This window comes from Nyctereutes procyonoides, unplaced genomic scaffold, assembly GCF_905146905.1.
Source record: "Nyctereutes procyonoides isolate TBG_1078 unplaced genomic scaffold, NYPRO_anot_genome, whole genome shotgun sequence".
Taxonomy (NCBI): Eukaryota; Metazoa; Chordata; class Mammalia; order Carnivora; family Canidae; genus Nyctereutes; species Nyctereutes procyonoides.
Genome location: NW_026575146.1, coordinates 235,712 through 258,726, shown reverse-complemented (window position 1 = coordinate 258,726; position 23,015 = coordinate 235,712). Strand labels below are relative to the sequence as shown.

The window sequence follows — 23,015 nt, the reverse complement described above, 5'->3', positions numbered from 1 at the left end:
TGTGATTGTATACTTGCCACCCTCGGTAGCTTCCCCTTCAGAGACAAGGTTGTCAGGAAATCAAATCAGTGAATCCCGTGCTCAAAAAATGACTAGGGCCAACAGTATGTCTCTCAGCAAGACCATCTCTTACTTCTTCCTCCCTTGTGCTTTTCTTGTCAAACTACCTGCACTTCTCTATTGAAGCTTATAATCAGTTATTTGGGAATAATCATAGGATTTCTTACATGCCAAATAAATCTCAGCATTCAGAATATAGTTTTTCATTACTTTTGTGATCATGCTCAACAAAGTTGGTAATGGCTTATGGATACCTGTCTTTTTTTAAAAAAATACTCATATCTTATTCACTAAGTTAGGAGTTTACCACAGAACCCTTAAAATCTTTTTATTCTGCTATTAATTTACTTTAAAAACCAAACATATGTTTCCTAATAATAATATGGTGATTGGGAGATGCTGAGGGAGAAGGGAAAGGTAGTGCGCAGAAGACAGACTCAAGATGAAACAATGTCAGATTCTTATAGTTCTAACCCTTCTCCCAAACCCTCCCTGCTGGGCTCAACTTCTTCTCTGAACAAAGCCTCCTCTATCACCAGTCACATTTTTGTGATACATACTGCATTTCTGTTTTGCTTTTAAAGGTGGCGCTGTAAGCCTCAAATAATTTTAATAAATGTCGTTTTACCTGTTTATAGCTACTAAATCCTTCAGACTACTTAGCAATTACGTTCTTAATTTACATAAAGGTTTTCTGTAGCTTGTTTCTAAAACATTTGCTGAAAAAAACTTTAACATTTTAGAATTATTGTAAATGATTTCATGGTATTTCTTTGCCATGCTTCTGTAAATGAATTAGAAACAATTCTATTGGCCTTGAGACTTGGCTATTTTCTCTTATACAGATGGCATTGTTTAATATATACTGGTGTATTTAATTTAATAGATAACTTTTATTTTTTAAAAAGGGCTCAGTGAAACTCTCTGAATTGGGTTGCACTTTCAAAGGCAATCAGAGGTCACCAGTATTTGCTGGCAGTGGACTTTCTAATATCTAAAAATGATGCCAATAAAAATGACAATATGTGCTCAGCACAATGCCACCCCACTCTGGGGATGTGTGAAGGCTAAAGGTCATTTGAAATATTAATGGGAAAACTGATTAAAGCCAAGAATGCTGTTCATTATGTAAACAGTGCTTCCTGCTGAATTAAAAAAAAAAAAAAAAAAACCAGAAACAAAAACCATACCCTTCCTTTGGCACACAATTTCTTTGACTCTGAAGGTCTAAATTGCTGGAGAGCATAAAATATTTAACAAAAGGAATAATAGATAGTTACTTCTCCACAAATTCCGTTCCTAATTGTACCATGTAAGTCTTAATCTAATATTTATTTTAAAAACCTACATGAACACATCCTGTAATATGCATATAATTACCTGAAATAAAATGCTTAAATAATTGTTACAATTTTTCATATTTGAAGATCCAGTAGTTTAATTTCTCTATGCCTCCTGATATATTTTCGAGGAATCCAAACTGTTATTTTTATTTTTTGAGCAAGGAAACTCAATTTGCAATTGAAAAATAATTTAATGAACCCATACCTGGAAGAGTCCAGTTTTATTGAAGAAAGTAAACTGTGCTCTTTTAACTAACACAGAATCTTCTTGATTTAAATTCTCAAGTAAGTTTGGAGGCAAAATTACAGAAGCCAATGGATCCATTTGTCCACTTTCAAAATCCATCTGTCACACACAAAGAGATACACTGGTCAAGTAAAGACAAATTGCAATGATAACTACTCCACATACTGAACAAGGCAGGAGAACAGCTACTCAGCTAGGGCCAGGGCTTCACTTTATTTACCCCTACTGGAGTCACTGCCCTCCTGAATGAATCCCTACACACAAAAGCCTGTATCTTGTCTGAGTTTTGCAAACATGGAAAAACATGGAAGACACATGGATTTTGATGAAGGCAAATTGAGAAACAGACTAATCAGTTAACATTTTCAAGTATAAGACATAGATTTACAATTAATAGATTTTGAGCTTTTCTCAAAACACCTAGTGACAGAAAACTACAAAGCAGGGGAAAAAACTAGAGTTAATTAGTCTGATGCTGAGAATGAGCATCTCTGCACAGAGGAAACAACTGAGGCTTTATGAATACTCTTGGATATCACTTTTCCAGAACCCACCAAAGGGGCTAAAAAGTGTCTTCCTGCAAGTGGACTTGGAATGAGACTGAGGCTCATGACCAAATTTTCACTCTTGAATGTGAAACAGAAATTTCCACAAGAGCCCCTACTCTCAAGCAGAGAAATGTTCTTCCTTTCAACCAGATTCTAAAATATTTTATCTTGGTTTATCTCCACAGTGGAGAAGCAGTACATGCCTTCGTGTGCTCTTCCACACCTAGGATGGTGTTGTGATCATTTCATTTGCCCCCATGGTTAGCACTAACATACAGTAGGAACTTGAAAAATCTTTGCTGAAGGGTCACTTCCACAGATCAGAGAGGCTCTCCATTAACCTGTCCAGCCTCATCACTGCCTACCATTCCCCAGCTTCATGCCACTGGTTCTCAGAGTCCCATTCAAAGACTAGCAGAATTGGCAATGCCTGGGAGCTGTTCCAAGAGCAAACGTTGGAGATCCACCTAGGACCTACTAAATTAGAATCTCTTGGGATGGTACCCCGCAATCTGTTTTGACATGTCCTCCAGGTGTTATCATGCAATTTGAAAACCACTGGCACGGTTGAATACATGACACTTCTTCTTCCCACCTGAGTCCTTAATGAAGCCCTTTCTTTAACAAAAAAATATTTTATTTACTTATGCATGAGAGACACAGACAGAGAAGCAGAGACACAGGCCAAGGGAGAAGTAGGGTCCCTGTGGGGAGCCCGATGTGGACTCGATCCCAGATCCTGGGGTCACGACCTGAAGGATCCTGGGGTCACGAGCAGAAGGCATAAGCTCAACCACTGAGCCTCCCAGGCGCTCCTCCCCCCCTTTTAAAAAACATTTTTATTTAAGCCCTTTCTTTTGATTGAACTGATCTCCTCCCACCACTGTCAATGGGGTAGTTTCCACTGATGGTTTAACACTTAGTTCCACTATCACCCCTTGTAGAGGGTAAGCGGACCACCCCATCACCCAGGCTCTAAAAGAATACCTCCTCTCAGCATCTACATACCTGTGGTTTCTGCTACTATTAACCTTAGCCAACGTTCTGACCTACCTGCCTGCAACCAGTGGACCAAGATCTTGAAGTAGTAACTGGCAAGTGATCAGATAGTTTTTATTTCTCTAATCTCTTTTATTTCTTAAAACTAAAGAAACCACTGGCTCATTACCTGAAAATAGGATTCATTATTGCTTGGAAGACCAATGCTAAAATTTGAGATTTCATTTGTCCCTGGGGACAGGGATGATACTCCAAGGGCTAAATTCCGAGTTGTAATATTCACACGTGATGTGGTATTTAGGTCTATCTTGAAGGCCAATTCATCAATTGTTTTTAAAGCTCTAAAGAAATAACAATACCATTGTTAAGTAACATGTTTTATGTACTTATAAACATGTGACTTGCAGGACAAAATACAGACCAGGTAAAATCGCCTTTATATTTTGTGACCTTAACATGAATACCAACAAAATTACCCCAAACCGCAGTATCAGTTAAAACACAGAATGATAGTGATAAATGCTTCCTCAAGAGAAATATTAGGCTTTAAGGAATATCAACAATTAAATCACTCTAAACAAATACCGTTTTTTACCTCTTAACCTCTCTTTCCTTATTTTATAACTGAGTGAGAAGGAAAATAATGAGGCAAAGCATTTATTTTAACTCTAAGACACTATGAAAAAAGTTTATAATTATTATGTAGATAAGGTAAGTTAAAAAACACATTTTAACAAATATAAAATTTTTATTGAAGAAATTTGGTGGATAGGAAGGACACAGAAGAAATATTAACATATTAAATGAAATAACTGGATGCAAACTAATTGTGTAAAAACAGGTACATTTCACCTACCCTGGACATTTTCATTCCTGAAGTATAAGGATCACACAGCTGTGGCATATCTGTGTCACAGTCCATAGGACAGAACTTACAGTGACAAAGTTGTGCTAAAAGATGTGAGCTGAACATTTGCTAAGTGTCTCCTCTGCCAGCAAAGTATCCTATGCTAATATATATAGTAGCTTATCTTGTGAATTAATTCCAATTAACATTTTTTCAGATGAGAAATGACATACTGATTATGTTTTTCTGGGGCTATTTATGTATCTTGCCAGATGGACAATCCTAATCATTTTGTAAATTATTTTTCTCAAGAAAGAAAACAGACAACTTTGAAGTTCACTTTGTGAATGATATTGGGAAATATTCAGAGATCTTCTGGATATTTAAATGATGAAAGCTGCCCACCATGCGTTCAGATAATAGAAATTACATAACATGTATCCAAATAAATTTTACTCTCCAGAAGAAAAAAATACTCACTCAGAAGAAGACTCAAGCAAGTCACTGTCCGGACTGGTTAAGATATTGGAAAATATAGTCATTAAAGTTGAACCAAGCATTATATCAATATTTTCTTCTTTATTCACAATCCTTTTCACCTGCTCTACAATGCTGGTAATATTGGCTGAGTTTAAGGTTTGCCCATCACCAGTTAAATTTAAAATCTGGTTGGCCACTTCATTTGCTTCCCCTAAAAAAAAAAAAAGACAAAAAAAAGAACACACAAAATTTTGAATAGTTCAGGAATCCAAAACATACTATAATATTTCCACTTCATAGTCCCAACTTTGGAGTGACCAATAATCATATATAGTTCTAAGAGAAATGTCCCCAGAATCACAAAAAATAAGTGTGTATCTGCTTTTTAAAAATAATACACAACTAGGGGCGCCTGGGTGACTCAGTCGGTTAAGCATTTGCCTTCGGCTCAGGTCATGATCCCTGGGTTCTGGGATCAAGCCCCATAGCTGTCTCCCTGCTTAGCAGGGGGCATCTGCTTCTTTCTCTGCCCCTCTTCCTGGCTCCTGTTCTCTCTCTCTCAAATGAATAAATAACATAATATTAATATTAATTTATACATATTTATTTATATATTACGTCTTCTCTAAAATTGTCTGTTTTTAATTTCCAACAGAATATACAAGAAAGTTAGAATTGGGAAAAAAAGAATTTTCTACCTTATGTAAAACAATCACTTGCTTAGCTTTTAATATTACAATGGCTATCGTATGGCAGAAGAATAGATCTCAAGAGGATGAAAACTATGAAGTCATTTCACTTTGCCTGTGAGAATTGAAGAAAAATTGCTCACTCACTTGAACAGTTGGAGATATCAGGAGGCCCCCAGTAGGCCAAAGATGTGTTGGCAGGGTCACGATAACTACGGAACAAAACAAGGTATTTCAAATATTTGGCATAAATGACAGTATAACTGACAAATTAGTTAATATGTTTGAGAATTTGCCTTGATATCTAGGTAAATTTCTTTTGAAAATAAAATTGTAGTATATTGAAATAAAACTCCTACTAAGAATTCTTATCGGAAAAAAATCAGGTGCCATGCATCCTGGAAACATAATACTATACCAGCAATAGCATGTGTCCTCAGCTAGGATGTATCAGGTTACTAAGGTTAAAGTGTTCAGTAACATGGATCAAATATCTCTTTAAGAACTTTGATAAAATCTGATTTTAATCTCATATAACTGTAAAGCAGATCACAATACACACTTCAAAGGTGAGGAAAAAAGACTTTGAGAAATCAAAGAATATTCCAAAGTCTCACAGCTAGGAAGAGGTAGAGCCTTGTTTCAAACTACGGTCAGTAACTCTCCCTTCTTTACTCCCTACCATATGTCAAACACAGCAGAATGTGCAAAGTTCTGGCAGTTTCCATTTCTGATCTCACCACCCCCATGAGAAAACTCTAACAGGGGGTGAGGTAGAGAGTGAAGAGCTGGGTCTCACTTGCTAAGCAGTGAATCCTCTGCAATCAACCTGTCTCTGAGGTAAACACATGGAAAATCTACACCCTGACAGTCTCCATTAGCAGTCTGCCCTAACATGGATTCTGAATTTATTCCCTCTTTTTCTGCCTCTTCCCATTCCAACAATAACCACTCCAAATTGTTCAAAAGTTTTGGAATTTCTGATGCATGTTACAAAGCTGTGAGTTAGTTCGTTCATCCTTATACAAAGTGCTCTGCTCTAGACCCACCCTGTGGTTTCCAGACTTCTTCCTCTTTCTTTGTAGAAGGCTAAAATAGCATGGTGCTTGGAGTAAAAAGGGTTTTCTTGGTACCCTACCTGCCTTATCTTTTACCCTCCATGAAGTCTATGATTTAAGTATTCACAGACTTTCCAATCAATATACAATTGGTGGGAACTACTATACAATTGGTGGGAACTACTGTGCAGCCTGTGTAACCCAGGAAGGTAGATAATGTGGAGCTTTACTGGCAAGATTCAATAAAAGCGTTACCATGTCCGTGAAGCATAAAAGCCCTGCTTTCCTGGACAGGGAAGGTTGAATACAGAAGGTGGGATGAGTGGCCAATGATAGCCTTTGGGATCCTCATCAGCAGGACATAAACCTATGTGGAAGTAAGAACCGACATGGAAATGTTAATCTATTCTTTGAAGTTAGAAGTGAAAGAGGGAGCAAAATGACAATGTTGGTACTCAGGTATTTATTTCATGTAATACTAAGATACTAGTTGTTTTATGTTCAGAATTGGTAAACATTTAGAAATTAGGAAAAATAAGCATTTAAGTACATTTCAGATATAAAAATTATCCAAATCAAAGTCATATTTATGGGAGTATCATTATGAAACATATATCATTATTCTAACATAAATCATTAGCAGCTAAAATTAGTAAAATAAAGGTTTATTCAAAAAATAAACACTACATACAATGATGATCTTGAAAAATTCAAACTGTAATATGATATTTTTCCAAAAAGGAAAGCCTAAATTATTATTATAAAATAATACATCAATCCTGTTGTCATTGAGTTGCAAGCATTATTTTATGGAAAAATTTCAAAATTCAAAATGTTGCAAGCATATTTTATGGAAAAATTTCAAAATTCAAAATGTGCAAGCATATTTTATGGAAAAATTTCAAAATTCAAAATGTAATATGATCTTTTTCCAAAAAGGAAAGCCTAAATTATTATTATAAAATAATACATCAATCCTGTTGTCATTGAGTTGCAAGCATATTTTATGGAAAAATTTCCACCTGTTCTGAAAGCATCTTCTGCCTGGAAGTTTGCTGGGGGAATGGCAAAAGGAGACCCATGAACCAGCATCACATGTCTCTCACACATGCCTTCACCCTCAAATCATCCCATCTGTTGTTGGAAAACTCTCTAGGCAAGTGTCATGACATAAATAACTCAGATTCCACAATTTTAAAAATATCCAAATAAAAGCAATATATTAATGACAACAAAATTGTATTATTCCTGGACTGAGGAATAGCAAGTTATAGCAGACTATTGGGAACTGGTATTACAGTCACCAGTTGAACATTTAAAGAACTTTCCCAACTACATTCTGAGTCTTAACATTATCAGGATTTGGCCTTAATATTTTCAATTGCTATAAACTTTTCCTCATAGGCATACCTGCAGAAAAACAATAAATTATAGAACCTAAATTAAGTAGTATAAATTATATGTTTAGGTCTGCAAGTGAGTTTTCTGGGATTCTGCAGGCTCCTAGGACAGAGATGAGGCCAGCCGGCCCTCACAAAGCTTCCCTGTTACATCTAACCTACCATTCGTCAAGCTACCTCCTCGCGGAGACATTTTTTTGTGACAGGAAGCATGCAGACTCTCCCAAGCCTCAAGAAATGCCATTTGTTGGGCAGCCCGGGTGGCTCAGAGGTTTAGTGCTGCCTTCAACCTGCGGGGTGATCCTGGAGACCTGGGATCGAGTCCTGTGTCAGGCTCCCTGCATGGAGACTACTTCTCCCTCTGCCTCTCTCTCTCTCTGTGTGTCTCTTGTGGGTAAATAAATAAAATCTTTATTTAAAAAAAAAGAAATGCCATTTGTTAATAAGCAAGCACTTTCTCACAGAGGCTCAGAAACTGTTCATGATAGTGAAGACAGCAATGATTCGTATTTCGCCACCTCTATGAGTTCTCTGTAGTTGTGTATGTGGACACATTACATATGGGTAGTTTCTCATAGAAGCAGGGATGCCTGCTTCTTTATTACACCAGGATTCTGGCCTCAGTTGGAATCAGCATCTTAGAGACTGAGGAATACTTGCTTCTCTCACATTAGCCTCCTGAGTGTGCATAAGGAAAATGTCAAAGTTTTCTCTTGATCTCTATTAATATGCTTAATCAATAGTTATAATCATGTAACATTAGAATAACTTCACTTTTTGTTGTCCATATTTGTGATCATTAACTTTTCCAAAATATTTCCATCGAATCTCATTCACTTATTTTTTCAAGTATTTAAGTGCTAGGGAATGTGCTGGATGCTAGGGAAGGTAGGAAGCAAGGGTGTTAAAAGAAACTAACAGGTGTTCTCAAGTCAGAGAAGATTTCTGTTTAAAGATAATATCCATAAGAACGTCCAGTCTAATACTATGGTCTTCTAATTTGTACAGTGCTCTAGGTATCAGGACAGCATGAAGTAGAGGCTCAAAGGCAATGACTCTTATTGATACATGATGATGTCATAGAACACATCACAGAAAAGATGACTTTGGGCTATCTTTAAAACAATGATGTGATAAGCAGGTGAATGGTGAAAGTCCAGAAGAGCAGTGTGGGCAAGACAGAGAAGCAGAAGGGAACACAGCATAGTCTGAGGTGGTACAAGCAGTACCATGTGTGTGGATGGAGTTCAGGATATGAATGGTGTCTACGTAAGAACTAACTCTCAATCCTGGATAATTCCCAGATTTCTGTCCTATTCCTCTGAAGACACTGATATCATTAATAAAGATAGAAAACATAAGAGAAGGAGATGTTTTCTAATAAGAAATTGCCTTTTCTAAGATTTACCTCATTAGAGTTTCCATACATACATATATCCACGCTTTATTTCTGAAGTTGAAGCCAATTCTGGTTAAGACTGTCTTGGCACTTTGCTCAAATTCTTAGTATTTCTAGAATATGTCCCCAAAATCAAGTATAAATTCTCTTCTGCCTCTTTGATTCCCTTAGATTCATAAGTGTTGATATCTTTTATATTACCCACATCACCCCTTTGTTACTATGCCACCAATATGATGAATTTCATCATCAGAAAAAAATAGTTTTAAATAAGCAAACAATACAAACAGGAAAAATACTGTTGTTGCTGCTTCAATTAAACCTGAATGGTTATATTAAATACATATAAAAAATTGAATGCACTTACCCAGTTGTTTCACACTCACTGCATACAGCCTCAGGCCCTCATCCAGGGATTCATTATTTTTTAAGAGCTTCTGTTGAATGTCTTTTCCTTCTAAATTGGGATTGTTGGTAGCATTGTAAACTAGAAGGGCCCAAATCACCAACCTAGAAAAGCATTTCAGATATAATTGTTAGAACTGCTGACTGGGTGGTTGATTTTTTTTTTTTTTTTTTGGTGGAAAAACAGTACACTTGGATATGGTAGTAAGAGGGACGACCGACCATGAAACATTGAGACTGGAGTAATAGGTCAAGGCACTCAAAGACTCCTGTCACTGCACAAATTGTAATGTTAAAAATATCTCAGTATGAATAGCTTATATAGGATATCACATGTATAATTCTATCATATCATATCGCCTCATATCTTTTAAGGAATATGTTAAGTAATACTTATATATAGTATATAGGCAAGAAAGGGCCATACTTTAATAGTTAATTCCTCATTGTTTCTTTGTAGCCAAAAGAAAATTTTTTTTAGAAAAATTAAATTCCAACAAATCTGACTAAACTAATCATTTGACTTTAAAATTATTAAGGGTGTTATTGTCTACAAATGTGTTACAAATATCTCCAGAATTGTGATAATGATTTTCTATCTCCTGGAAGCATTTGCAAGTATGCTGTATGGTGAAAAGGTACAAAATAAATACTCTAAAATATACATGGTGATTGGAGGGGATATTACAGAAGTTTACAGACTGTCTTCCCCTGAATGTCTTTAAAAAGAAAATATTTCTATGAGAAGCAGAGATGTACCCTAAAAGCCCCATCAAAATTTTTCATTCTAAAAATTTTTTTTTTCATTCTACATTTTGAAATAATACAATTTTCTATTTCACTGTAATCATAGCTATACTAAAGAGTAGAAATCAAAATTTGCCAAAATCAAGGTAGTAGTGCTGCTTTTGAAATAAGTATTGCCAGTAGAGAGGAATAGCATATTTTGTTTATAAAGTTATGTAGGTATTAACAAAAATGAAATAGACTATTGATATATTTGTGGTGCTAAAAGAAGAAAGACAAAATGAAACCTATGCTATTCAAGGTTATTCAAGGTTAGGTAAAATTAAAGAAGAGCTCCCATTTTTTTTTCTTCTGAATATCTGTGCTAATCTTAAAGTGTTGAGCTGTTCTCATAATTCAGTCTGAAAAGCTATCTCAAAAATGATCTACTCAGGGTTCACATATAAATCATACTTTCAGTTGAGTGAGACATAGATGTAAATATAATGGTGAGCTGTGATAATTTCCCAATTTTGTAAATGCCCTAGGGAAAGTATCCTTTGATTAAATTATTGTTGGAAGATAAGCTTTGCTACGCCAGTTACTGAGAACTTAGTGTTGGGAACATGACCTTTTACTTCTCTTTAATATTGAGAACACAATGAGTACAATGTATTGTGATAATACTGAATACCCAAATTCAGCAATTCAAGAATGGTCATGCATTTTCACAGGTCTTATCTCTGTATTTTCCTCTCTTGTCCTGAAAACTGAAACTAGTTTATGGTTTCACAAAGTTTCATCAGCTGTTACCATCAATCATCCTTTATTTGAATAAACCCATTTCTGTGGCTTTGGTTTCCTATCTGTCTAGGCAATAGAAGATGATAGCATTATCTGAGGTTATGGTCTATGTTAAGTGTTACAACCAAACTGAAAGAAAAAGTCTGTGTGTAAAACTAGTAGTCATGGTTTTTGAGAGAAAAACTATGAGCGACTATAAAGATTCATCAATGAGTATCAGAGCCATAGATATTAGAAAAAAGAGAGGGAGAAAAAGACTACTATAAGAATACATTTTTAAGAATACATTTTAAAACAATTTTGAAATGATTAAAAAATTTTAAAACAGGCTTTTAAGCAGTTAAAAAAATTTTTAAAACAAAGATTTATACCAAAGAAAAACTAAACGTCTGTACTTTCTCATATACATGGCCTTGGTTCCCTTTCCCTATAATTTTCTGTGAAGTTACTTATTGGTTTGACAGATAGAAAACTGAGATTCCATGAATTTAAATGTTTTTTTAAGCAAGAGTTTCTGAGGTACTGACATCTACTAATGATGGCGGACTTTAGTGTTACTGGGTAGTAAAAGAGTCACAGTAGGTGCACTAAAAGGACAATATTGACTTCCTGAGGAGGATATAGCATTGGTGACACCCCAAACTAGGTCTGCCCCAATTGTTAGACAAAATGTGTGGCAAAGAATCAATATGATCTAGCAGTAAAGGCTAGATCACCTTCAGGTGACCAGGTGGCCTTCAGGTGACAGGTGACCAATCACCATCAGGAATATAGTATTAAAATAATCATTCTATTCTTCAGATCACAAAGGACAAGGAATAATGAAGATAAAAACAAATTTCCCTGATCAGATGGTCCAAGACAGTCTGTTGAATATATATTAGAAAAGTTTCAATTATAACTTAAACACATCTGTTTCTCTAATATTAAACAGAAAAAGAAAAAAAAAAGAAAAAACTCTCTGGCCAACTCTCATATAAAATTCTATTTTTAATAGTGAAAGGGAATAAAGGGGAAAGGAGAAAAAATAAGTGGGAAATATCAGAAAGGGAGACAGAACATGAGGGAGTCCTAACTCTGGGAAACGAACTAGGGGTGGTAGAAGGGGAGATGGGTGGGGGTTGGGGATGACTGGGTGACAGGCACTGAGGGGGGCCCTTGATGGGATGAGCACTGGGTGTTATTCTATATGTTGGCAAATTGAACACCAATAAAAAATAAATTTATTTAAAAAATTCTATTTTTATTTTCTCCTAATAAGAATATATCATCTGAAAAGAAGTATATTCCATCATCATGGCTGTAAATCTGTAAAATCTATTTAGTCAATTGAAATTAAGCAAGACTAAAAAAAAAAAAGAAATTAAGCAAGACTGACATGAACATTTACTATTCAACTTTTTTTTTCTCTCCTTTGGAAATGTGATAGACTACTTGAACACAACTAAATTTATTTCGTTTGGGAGTTTAAATTGTTTTTAAACAATTATAATTATACAGCATTCTGAACAGCTGGCCTTTATGTGCCAACTGATTCTATATGGTGGATAGATCTGTTAAATTACCTGCCTGCATAAGTCATGGTCCTGATATAAATTTTAAAATGGGGACTTCCAAAAATTAGCTGTTACCCATATTATTAGATGCTTCTATATATAAGTACTTACTTAAAGTTATAACTATCTTTTTTTCCCTTTAATGCTCTTTTTGAAATTTCAATTAAGAGGTAATGGATTATCATAAATAAACTATAAATACTAAAATAAGAACTCATACATTTAAAATGTTCTACTTCTGAATTATTTTTTCTTCATATGTATGTCTCCATCCAGTCTATTTGATGGTTTTAACTACAAGAAAAAAAACTAGTGTGCTAGTGCTATAGAAATAACTTAAAACTGCTACCTAATTAAAATATCTCTCTCCTATCTCCCTATTTTCATTTCTCTACCGGTCAAAACAGAGAGCTAGAGAAAGGATGTTACAATTTCTGTAAGACTTTGTCAGCGTTACCTTTGATCATTCACAATGCTTCTCTTGACTTTAATCTTGTCTTCTCCCATGCTCAGATGAAAACTATAAATACAGATATGTGTATTCATTATCAACCTCATCTGCCACATCATCAACAACAAAATTTGAGGAGGTAAAAGAAAGAGGCAAAGTGAACATCCTAAACCAGTATTTCCAAATGTGTGTCCTGAGGTTCCAGTTCTTTTTATATGCTCAAAACCAAATGACTCCATTGTCAAATAAGCTTGGTAGCTGTGCACCCTTCCTTTCTTTTCAAGATTCACAATCCATGTTTGTTATACTAAATAATCTGAGATATTCAGATATATGGAAATCTGTTTCAGTTTAAGAATGTACTTCTTGGGGGGATCCCTGGGTGGCTCAGCGGTTTGGCGCCTGCCTTTGGCTCGGGGCGCGATCCTGGAGTCCCGGGATCGAGTCCTGCGTCGGGCTCCCGGCATGGAGCCTGCTTCTCCCTCCTCCTGTGTCTCTGCCTCTCTCTCTCTCTTTCTCTCTCTCTCTCTCTCTATCATAAATAAATAAATAAATCTTAAAAAAAAAAAGAATGTACTTCTTGAGCGAATTCAACCTGTGATTCTTCTTTCTGTGTTAACTCATAACGTCTCTTGGGTCCACAGGATATATATTTAGGGTTAGTGAAATACACTTTTGAAAACTAATTTAAAACTGTGAAAACAAGGCACAGAGGAGGGTATGTGGATGATATACTATTGGCTAGGCAGTTAAAATATTCAAATAGAATAGTAAAAGATATTTTTGAAAAGCTAGGTACAGATTGTAGATGTCTTATTTTGTAGAAAAACAGTCTCCAAACTGGGGTGCTATATCGATGGTTCACTGGGGCATGAGATGAAACTAACAGAACTTCCATATATATATGATTGTCTTCTTTTAATTTGTGATATATTTATAACATATACTGGTTAAGTAATACACATACACAAATTTATTTAAAATCACAAATATATTTTGGGAACATACACTAATATTTTTTAAAGATTGGGATCCATGATAAAAATTAAAACCAATTGCTGAGCTTTGAAGATTTTTGTGCAGAGAAATGACATAGAGTTGTTTTAGAAAGACTATGAATATTGTGTATGTGTGTATTTGTATCAGGTATGTGGGGTATAATCACAGAGATGAAGAGTAGCATTAAATGAGACACTACTTTTTACTTCTCAAGTCATTCACTCTGTCATTTACCTGATATTAACCACATAAACAGTGTAGTTCCAGTTTTGGAAGGTTGAATTGAGCTGAAAAATACAATGGAAAAGGGTGAGTTTTGATAATACTTTCCAAAAAATATCTGAATCTAGTTTTTTCCCTCCCGTAAGTTGTTATTGGAATAAGACCCTGGGAAAATCCCAGAGAGCCAGAGGAGTGAAAGAAAGGTAAAGATAAGAGTCACTGCATCATTATATGCCAAGAACTTCACAAAGGTTGTTTCTTCAATCTCAGAACAACTAACGAGATAGGTATTATCTGCTCCCCCACCCTGATATATGAAGAAATTGAGCTTCATGGAGAAGGCAATAGCTTGCCCAATGTCCCCAACTAAGACGTAGCCGATCCCAGACTGGAACCCAAGACTGTTTGTCTGGAAACACTATACTTTCCCCTCTAGTCCATATTATAATGGGTCCCTCCATTGTGGTTCTTTGACTTAGCCATAATACTGAGGGCTACACAGCTGTAAGAGGGTACATAGGAGGATTAGCACAATAAACACATTCCATATTTTTCATTCAACAAACACTGTGGTACAATACACATGTTTTTCTAGTAAGCATCATCTCATAAGGATATTGGTGAGAAAAATTACAAATTAACAATACAAACATTTAAAAAAAAACAAAATGAGTTAACGTTATTGGGAACTATGTTAATTATTATGTGGCTATTTAACAGAATTATGGGTCTTAGTGCCAGACATTTTAAAGAAGTAATGGATTATGGATTCCCTTGATATAAATAACCACCTTCCCATGATGCCTTGTCCAATACAATTACAAATGGGATTTCGTTACTGATATGAAATCTTCCTATTTCTGTATGATCTGAAGGGTGTTTTAGGACTTATTTCATACACACAATTAGCCTTCCTCGCAAACATTCCTAAAATTGAATGTGAAATCTCTGAAGTGCTGGCAAAAAGTATTAAATTATTTTAAAATTGTAAACAGCAATAATATGAATCAGGGACACCAATTATGCTTTCTCTATAATCAAGCATCTGCTTTGGTATCTTGCATCTTAAATGAAAAGGGTCCAGTAAAGTTTAGCTTCAAATGAGAATGAAGTTATGTTGAAAACTATGCATGTAATAAAGATAAATGTAAAATTATACACTGCCTACAGCATAGACTCTCCAGTGAATGTTAATCTTCCAGAATAACATTAGCAGTGGCTTATTTGAGAATGAATATAAAGAATTTTATCTTTTGAAATCATTCTGGCTTTAAACAAAACAAAAAGAAGAACGCTTGAAAGAAAATGGGATGAAGAATATGCTCTTTCTATAAAGCTGCTCTCCATTTGGAAATGAAACATACCTCCCAGTGTTTGAATTACTTACTGACTCTAATGCATCAGTCCAAAAAGTCAACAGCAGCATTTTTCATTGACTTTTATTAGAGAAGATCACTCCTCCACTCAATTTTATAATAGAATTGTTATTTACATACTCTTAATTTCCTGTGGTCAATTTATTTTTAACATGTATTCAAAGTAAGACTTTTCTTACTATAGACCCTTCAAAATAAGACTGTATTGTCATATCAAGTTATTCTTCAAAGATGGGTAGGTAGGTAGGTAGATAGATAGTCACCATTACCTCTCAATGTAGGATTTAACTTTGTTTTGCTACCAAGGACATGTTTTACTAGACACCTGCTGCACAAGAAACCCATCTTTCTCAAAATGTATACTTGAGTGACTTTATTCACAATGTCTGAATTGTAATATAGTGTATATATAAAAAGCAGTACAAAGTCCCACAGTATGCTGCAGACAGAAAATAAAATTGAAAGAAATAGAAACCTATGGAAAATAAAATTTTTGTTATGGAAACAAGAAAAAAAAACATAGGTGGTATCCGTAAGGACAAGAAAATAAAATGCTGAATTTTTTTGTTTTAACTGGAAATTACAAAAATTTCATTAATAGAATACTGATTAAATAAATTAGTATATCAGAAATCTCCATCAACAGAAGACTTGCTAAATTAATGACTAGATAGCCGCATAATGGAATATATCACAGTGTTAAAAAAAGAAAAAGAAAAACAAAAAGGAAGGTCTCTGCATACTTATGATGCAAATCTGGTAATAACAAAAATAAGTACAATGTAGAATGGTATGCAAAATATGTTTTTAGTGTAAAAAGGAGGAAAAATAAGAATCTATTGTCTTGTTTTCCTTTATATGAACAAAGAAATTCAAGGGGAAAAAACAAACAAGAAAAACTAACAGTGATTTCTAAGCAGATGGGTTGGTCTCCAAGGAGATGAGCTACAAAGATGGGTAAAATATTTTCACGATATATTTTATTATGCTTTTTGGTTTATGAACCAAATACTCAAACAATTAAATAAAAATATATAATCTATTTTTTAAAACTCTACTGAAAATGTAGGGATATAATCGTAAATAAAGAGACCTATGAAAACATATTTCTGTTTGTGTGGTACTTTTCGACATTAATAGTCTATCAGGCTTGTCCTTGATTCAAATGCATCTCCCTTTTTAGGAATAAGCATACACCTCCCTTCTAGGTCTATTCATAGTACAGATAAGGGACAATGTCTATGTTTTAGTGTGATCTGTGGATTCAGTTAGCCAGACAATAGAGTCCTTTCCAGATTTCCAGAGCTTAAAGATGTCAAATCAAAGAAGAAATTGTACAAGTTCACTTACCCATTCTGCTACCTTGCTCTGTACTTTGACCTCAGGGTGATGAAGGATATTTTGAATCACTATGGAAATTCTATAGACAATTCCATCTGTCCATTGGAAATAGGATTTAGTCCATTAATTATATTTACAGTCATATAATTATCAATTTAACTTTACAATCACACAATTTAAAAGAAATGCCTTCTGTGGGAGATACAGGTTTCCAGTGATGGAATGAATAAGTCACAGTAATAAAAGGTACAGTACAGAGAATATAGTCAATGGTATTGCAATAAGCATTTGTATGATGACAGATGGTAGCTACACTTGTGGTGAGCACAGTATAACATACAGACCTGTCAAATAATTAGGCTATACACCATAACATGTGTCAACTACACTTCAATTTAAAAAAAAAAATGAAAAAATAAATAAAACACCTACATTTTTCTACAGAAATTTTCTACAGGAAATTTGAGATATTTTGACTTTATGCTGCTCATTGACCTTTGTAACTTCTTAGAAAGAGTTATCAGGAAGCCTGGGTGGCTCAGCACCTGCCTTTGGCCCAGAGCATGATCCTGGAGTCCTGGGATCAAATCCCACATTGGGCTCCCTGCGAGGAGCCTGCTTTCTCCCTCTGCCTGTATCTCTGCCTCTCTCTCTCTGTGTCTCTTATGAATTAATAAATAAAATATTTTAAAATATATAAATTAAAAAAGAGAAAGAGTTATCAATTAGTTTATTCTTATAAACAATTCATTGCTCCTAAATTATCACCTACACATTTCTTCAATTCTGTATATTTTGGGTATCTACTGTCTGAATTTGTTCATGTACAATTTGATATCTTATAAGAAGAAATTACCATTTTTTGTACATTATAAAGAATGACAGAGTTTGGAGTATGTAGACTTGAGTGGGATGATGGAGAGAAGCTAACCTGAAAGAGAACAAACAGGAACGTAACATGTTTGGTGCTCTCGACCCCCTAGTCTTCCTTTTCTCTTTCCCCTCCTCAATACAGCATTTACTTCTACGAAATCATTTACCAGATTTTTCATCAAAATTCCATAAATATAGTTGCTTGTATCAAAGTAAACGGGGAAAAGAGAGAATATTTGCAGACAGAATTTTAACTGGACTACATTGCTTTTAAAAGAAAACCTTATGTGAGAAGAAGGTTCCGCTTCTTTCTTTTTGGGATAATCTTTAAAGTAGTCTGATGCTTTTTTTTTTTTTTTGTAAATGCAAATTGAAGTCACCAGCCAGGGTTTGCTAAATATCTCTAAGTGTGTGTTATAGGGTACCTTACTATAAGTAGCTAATAAGAAAAATATCATTTTAAAATATAGTAGGTTATACAGAGGAAAAAAACCTGAATCTCCATTGTTGTCAGTCAACTTTCTTCATGCTTATAATCTGGTAAATCTTAAGTAAAGGAAGCACAGAAAACGTAGAAATATATAATCAAAACAATGTTTTGGAGTAGATTTAATTTTAAAAGTTAGAAAATCAGTAGAAAAAATACAAAACTCTGCCTCTGGAAACCCCTGTATCTACCAAAATGTAAATTCCAGTCCCACTACTTTTAAAGGAGTGCTTTTCCCGTATGGGGTCAGAATCTCTGCTAACTCTCTGCTAAAAGAGATTTAGCAGAATCTCTGCTAAAAATTTTGCCACTCCCAAATATAATAATATATGAAATTGGTACAATCCCAAGGACAAGTGGGTTTAACTTATCCAGACTAGGTTATTTCAGCTTCTAAAGCTCCTTAGGTATTTTAATAATGTTGATTTTATGTTCCTCTAAAAATATTCTGAATTTAAATTTTTAGAGCAATATACTCAAAACAAATGATAATAATTCAGATTTAAAAACCCTTTTCAGACTCTATATGTCATCATATCAAATCATGGGCATGCCCAATGACTCAGGAGAAATTCAAAGTGCAGAGGTCCAAGAATTATTCCAAGACCCTAAGGATATTCTGTAAATGTTCACTGGTATCAGCAGAGTAGCTGAAGAGCCACCACTAGATGGAGACCTAAAGCATGTGTTTAAGATTAGTAATCTTTCCTTCTCAGGAAAATATTGCAAAATACTAAAAATCATTATTTTTAATCACTGACATTTCTGAAATGATCTGGAAATATTTAAGATATTCTTCTTTAAATTTTAAATATTTCCTGCCTCCATTTTTTCAATCTGCTCTTATTTATATGTGAGAAAGACATACAATATCAGAGACAGCCTAAATCAATTTATAAATATAGCACTTTCCCTCAAGTTAAATTGCTTATGGCAAATAAAATATGTTTTCTCATGCTATAGATTCTCTCATGCTATATATCATGCTCAATTAGTCTCTCTTCAAAAACCTTGGAATGAGATATTTATATACTCGGCAGAGTCTACTTGTTATACTTATTTAAAATTTATGAATAATGTAGACAATAACTAAACATAAGAAATGTCCAGGGGTAAAAAAAAAAAAGAAAGAAAGAAAGAAAGAAAGAAATGTCCAGGGGTGAACTGTCAAAGCGAGATAAAATGTCAACCAAAGAATTGGTAGGAAGGGTTTTGGATTGCAAGAAAATAATTGGTTTAAGCATCACTGTTGTAGAAGATACATAATTAAAACGTATTGATTCAGGCTCCCCTCCCCCCGCCCTACCAAGGGGTCTTCTACAGATGTAAGAACTCCCACAGTGTCTCAATTTTAGAAAAGCTAATAACAAATTTTCATATATTCCAGAGACTTCAAAAGCTATTTTATTGTCCTAATAATGATATCTAAGCCAGCAGAATTCGTGACAGACATTTCTTGGGAGGGGAAAAAGAAGTATTTAAGAGTATATCCATTTTCCAATTAGATAACTCTTGCAGCCATGCAGAACCTCAAAGTACAAATCATTGCTTGCCATTACAGATGCCGGGTCAAAACAGTATTCCTGTCTATGGGTCTTTCTCCAACTAATCATTTTTTTGTACTGTCTTAACATTCTTTTCAGGGTTTCTTAGGAGATATAGAAATGACACTCCTTATTTATTCTATACTCAAGGGGGAAATACAGGTTTCAAAAAGTAGATTTTAAAATATTAATTTGAAAAGACAGATGTTGAAAATAAATCACATATTATTTTGGAGTCAAAATTATTTCTTTGAACTACTGATGAGGCAATTACCACATGACAGTAGTATTTATAAGTGGAGTCCTGCTCTCCTAAACACATGATTTCCTTAGATAACTGGCATATAAAGCTGGATTGATTGTCCAATTGATACACATATCCAGAGAGTACCTTTTTCTTTGAGTAGTTAAATGTTAAGAAATTAGAAACAGTGATGCAATTAATACCTATAAGCTAGGTTTTTAGAAAAATAAGGACTAAGGGGGTTAGTTCCTTACTTGGGTTATTTGTGATGACCCCACAAAATTTAATATTCAGTGGCACTGAAACGATGCTTCAGGCAGAGAAGATACCATTTGCTATGCAAATAACTGGCCCAAGAGCTTTCTTTAAGAATGTAATGTAAAAGGCGCAAATGTTATTGGTGAGAATACCTAGATTATCCATTACATACTGAAATATCTCTTTATGAAAAGTAACCTAAAGATTTTCCTAGTGTACAATCTGAAGTATCAAATATAGGTCCTATTGAAGATAACAAAAAGAAGTTTTCATAGAGAAACAGGAACACTTCACAAAGTCTAGGAAGACAAATTTCCCTGATACATGGAAGAAATGTCTGATTATCAAACAATCTCAACCCCTGCCCCTCCCCACACCAGCATATCGTCACTGACAGACCCAGCAAAACTCTTTGATAATCCAGAATTTAAAGGACTGGATAAATTAGATGACAAATTTGATAGTTGTGCCTATCTTTCTTACAATGAATAAAAAACAGGATTCTCCAACAGATCATAAGCCTGAGAATGTTTACTGTGTCAGTTTCCTGAAGAATAAGAAAAGTATATTTGGGGGATCCCTGGGTGGCTCAGCTGTTTAGCGCCTGCCTTAGGCCCAGGGTGTGATCTTGGAATCCCAGGATCAAGTCCCACATGGGGCTCCGTGCATGAATAAATAATGTTTTTTTTAAAAAAGGAAATCTGGAATTGCTGACAGTATGTAAATGATTTGGAGAGTACAGGACACAGCATTAAATCCCATTTATTCACAAGGTGAATGAGTAATTCTCTTTCCAATTATTTCTAATTTGACTACATCAAAGAAAAAAATTTAATTAGATTACAGTCTTACACTTTGTTACTCTCCCTTTTTAAAAAGATAATGAAGACTTCAGGCATAGATATATGAGAAAGCAATAGGATATAGGGAGAATTCAATAACATTGTTTTCATAATATGTATTCTCACTTTTCTGTTTTACAACAAACAGTACTGGTTTTACAATAGCGATATCAATTTTCCCATATAAATGCAAATATTTAAGTAAAAATATGCGCCAATTAAAAAAACTATTAAATCAATAGCAGAGGTGGTTCAAGGATATGGTAAAAATTGTTATGACAGTACACAGATTTGAATACACAATTTTGAGACTATTTCCACCACACGATGACTTTTGAATATTTTTAATGCTAGGATTATATTTTTATCGAGAATCATCTAAATTAGATTTTTTTCCTTTCATGTAGTCAAGTCAAACCATTTTAACTGATTCTAACATTTGCTGGCTTTGTTGAAACTCCAATGAAGGTTATGACGCAGACAGAGATGGCTGAACAAGGCTTTCTTCAAGAATGTCAGAAATGACATGATTGAGTGAATACAGCTCCACTCCACCAAGTCAAGGACTCTGAAGCATCACATAAACGTTCTTGGGCAGTAGAGGATGTGCCAGTCCTGGAGGGAAAATGCCACAGAGGCTCTTTGTATGACCATACAAAGAGCGAAATACTTAGTTAGAATTATAATATTCCCATCTACTGGCTGGAGTCCATGTGAAATACGCGCTGGGAACTTCAGCTGTCGCTGCTTTCCTGGGGGTTGCTGGAATGTTTGCCCCATCATAAATCTCCTTGGTGTAACTACCAGAATAACCATAAACACTTCCCTGAATCGATGTCTTTATAATCCTAGTGAAATTTATATCTATGTTTCATGTAAAATATTCCATACTTCCAATTTAAATGTCCTTACAGAGGAAGTTGGTGTAACCCCCAGAGCCAAAGGAAAAATGAACTATGTGGGTTTCTTTTCTCTGGGTTTTGGCCCCTGGTGATATATTACAGATGTTTTGGCCTCACAAGTTAAATAATATTGAGAAAATTCATTTGTTTCAAATAGCTCATATTTGAGAATATTACTGTCTGTTAGGCAATGGTGCAGTCACCTGATTGGAATTTCTCTTTTCTAGGAGAGACTTAAATCATTTACTCTGAATTGCCAAAAGGCTATGTAGTCCATATAGGTAGCAGACTAAATAACTCACATTACCTCGCATTTTCTCTGCTCATTTCTCATATCATATAACTGCTGTATTTGCAAATTACAAATAATATAAATATAAATATATATATATATGGAAAAAAAGGCAGGAAGTATTAGCACTTAAATTGAAATTCTGTCAGCCAAAAATTGACTTAGTTGATATGCAAACACATTCTAACCATTATTTCTCAACAAATAAAAACAGAGAGCAAAGTATTACCATGTAAATTGATCTAAATGTCAAAAACGTTTAAGCATAAAGTTGGCTTCAGGGAAAAATTACATTACTAGCATACTAGCATAATTTTGTTTCCTGAAATTATGAAATTCTTTAAAAAACTAGTTTCCTGCAGAGAAAATCTGACAAAATACAAGAATATTTTTTTCAGATACTAGACACTAGCAAATTAATTCCTTTTAATTAAATGCTTCCTTTGAAAGCAATTTTAGGTAAAAGTGTGTAAGAGTAGTACTGGAAATGTACTCATTCCACTGGTCATTAGGATAAAGGAACTCAAGGGAGTCAGGTGATATTTATTTATTTTACTAATCTTACAAATATACAAATGTACCTATTTCAATAACAGAAATTTTGTTTGAACATTTGATATTCC

At 34.5% G+C, this 23,015-nt stretch overlaps 1 protein-coding gene across 7 annotated transcripts in view; it reads right to left on the bottom strand.

The window, feature by feature from the left end:
- ADGRG6 (adhesion G protein-coupled receptor G6) overlaps positions 1-23,015 on the bottom strand; it is a 137,357-nt gene that overhangs the window by 32,920 nt on the left and 81,422 nt on the right. For all 7 annotated transcript variants that reach the window (XM_055311103.1, XM_055311101.1, XM_055311100.1 and 4 more), the window contains 9 exons: positions 16,960-17,045; positions 14,246-14,298; positions 13,019-13,081; positions 9,438-9,580; positions 6,527-6,638; positions 5,361-5,425; positions 4,525-4,735; positions 3,367-3,538; positions 1,609-1,749 (listed from right to left, as the gene is read on the bottom strand). In XM_055311103.1, coding sequence (XP_055167078.1) covers positions 1,609-1,749; positions 3,367-3,538; positions 4,525-4,735; positions 5,361-5,425; positions 6,527-6,638; positions 9,438-9,580; positions 13,019-13,081; positions 14,246-14,298; positions 16,960-17,045 — 1,046 coding nt within the window. The remainder of the gene's footprint in view (positions 1-1,608; positions 1,750-3,366; positions 3,539-4,524; positions 4,736-5,360; positions 5,426-6,526; positions 6,639-9,437; positions 9,581-13,018; positions 13,082-14,245; positions 14,299-16,959; positions 17,046-23,015) is intronic.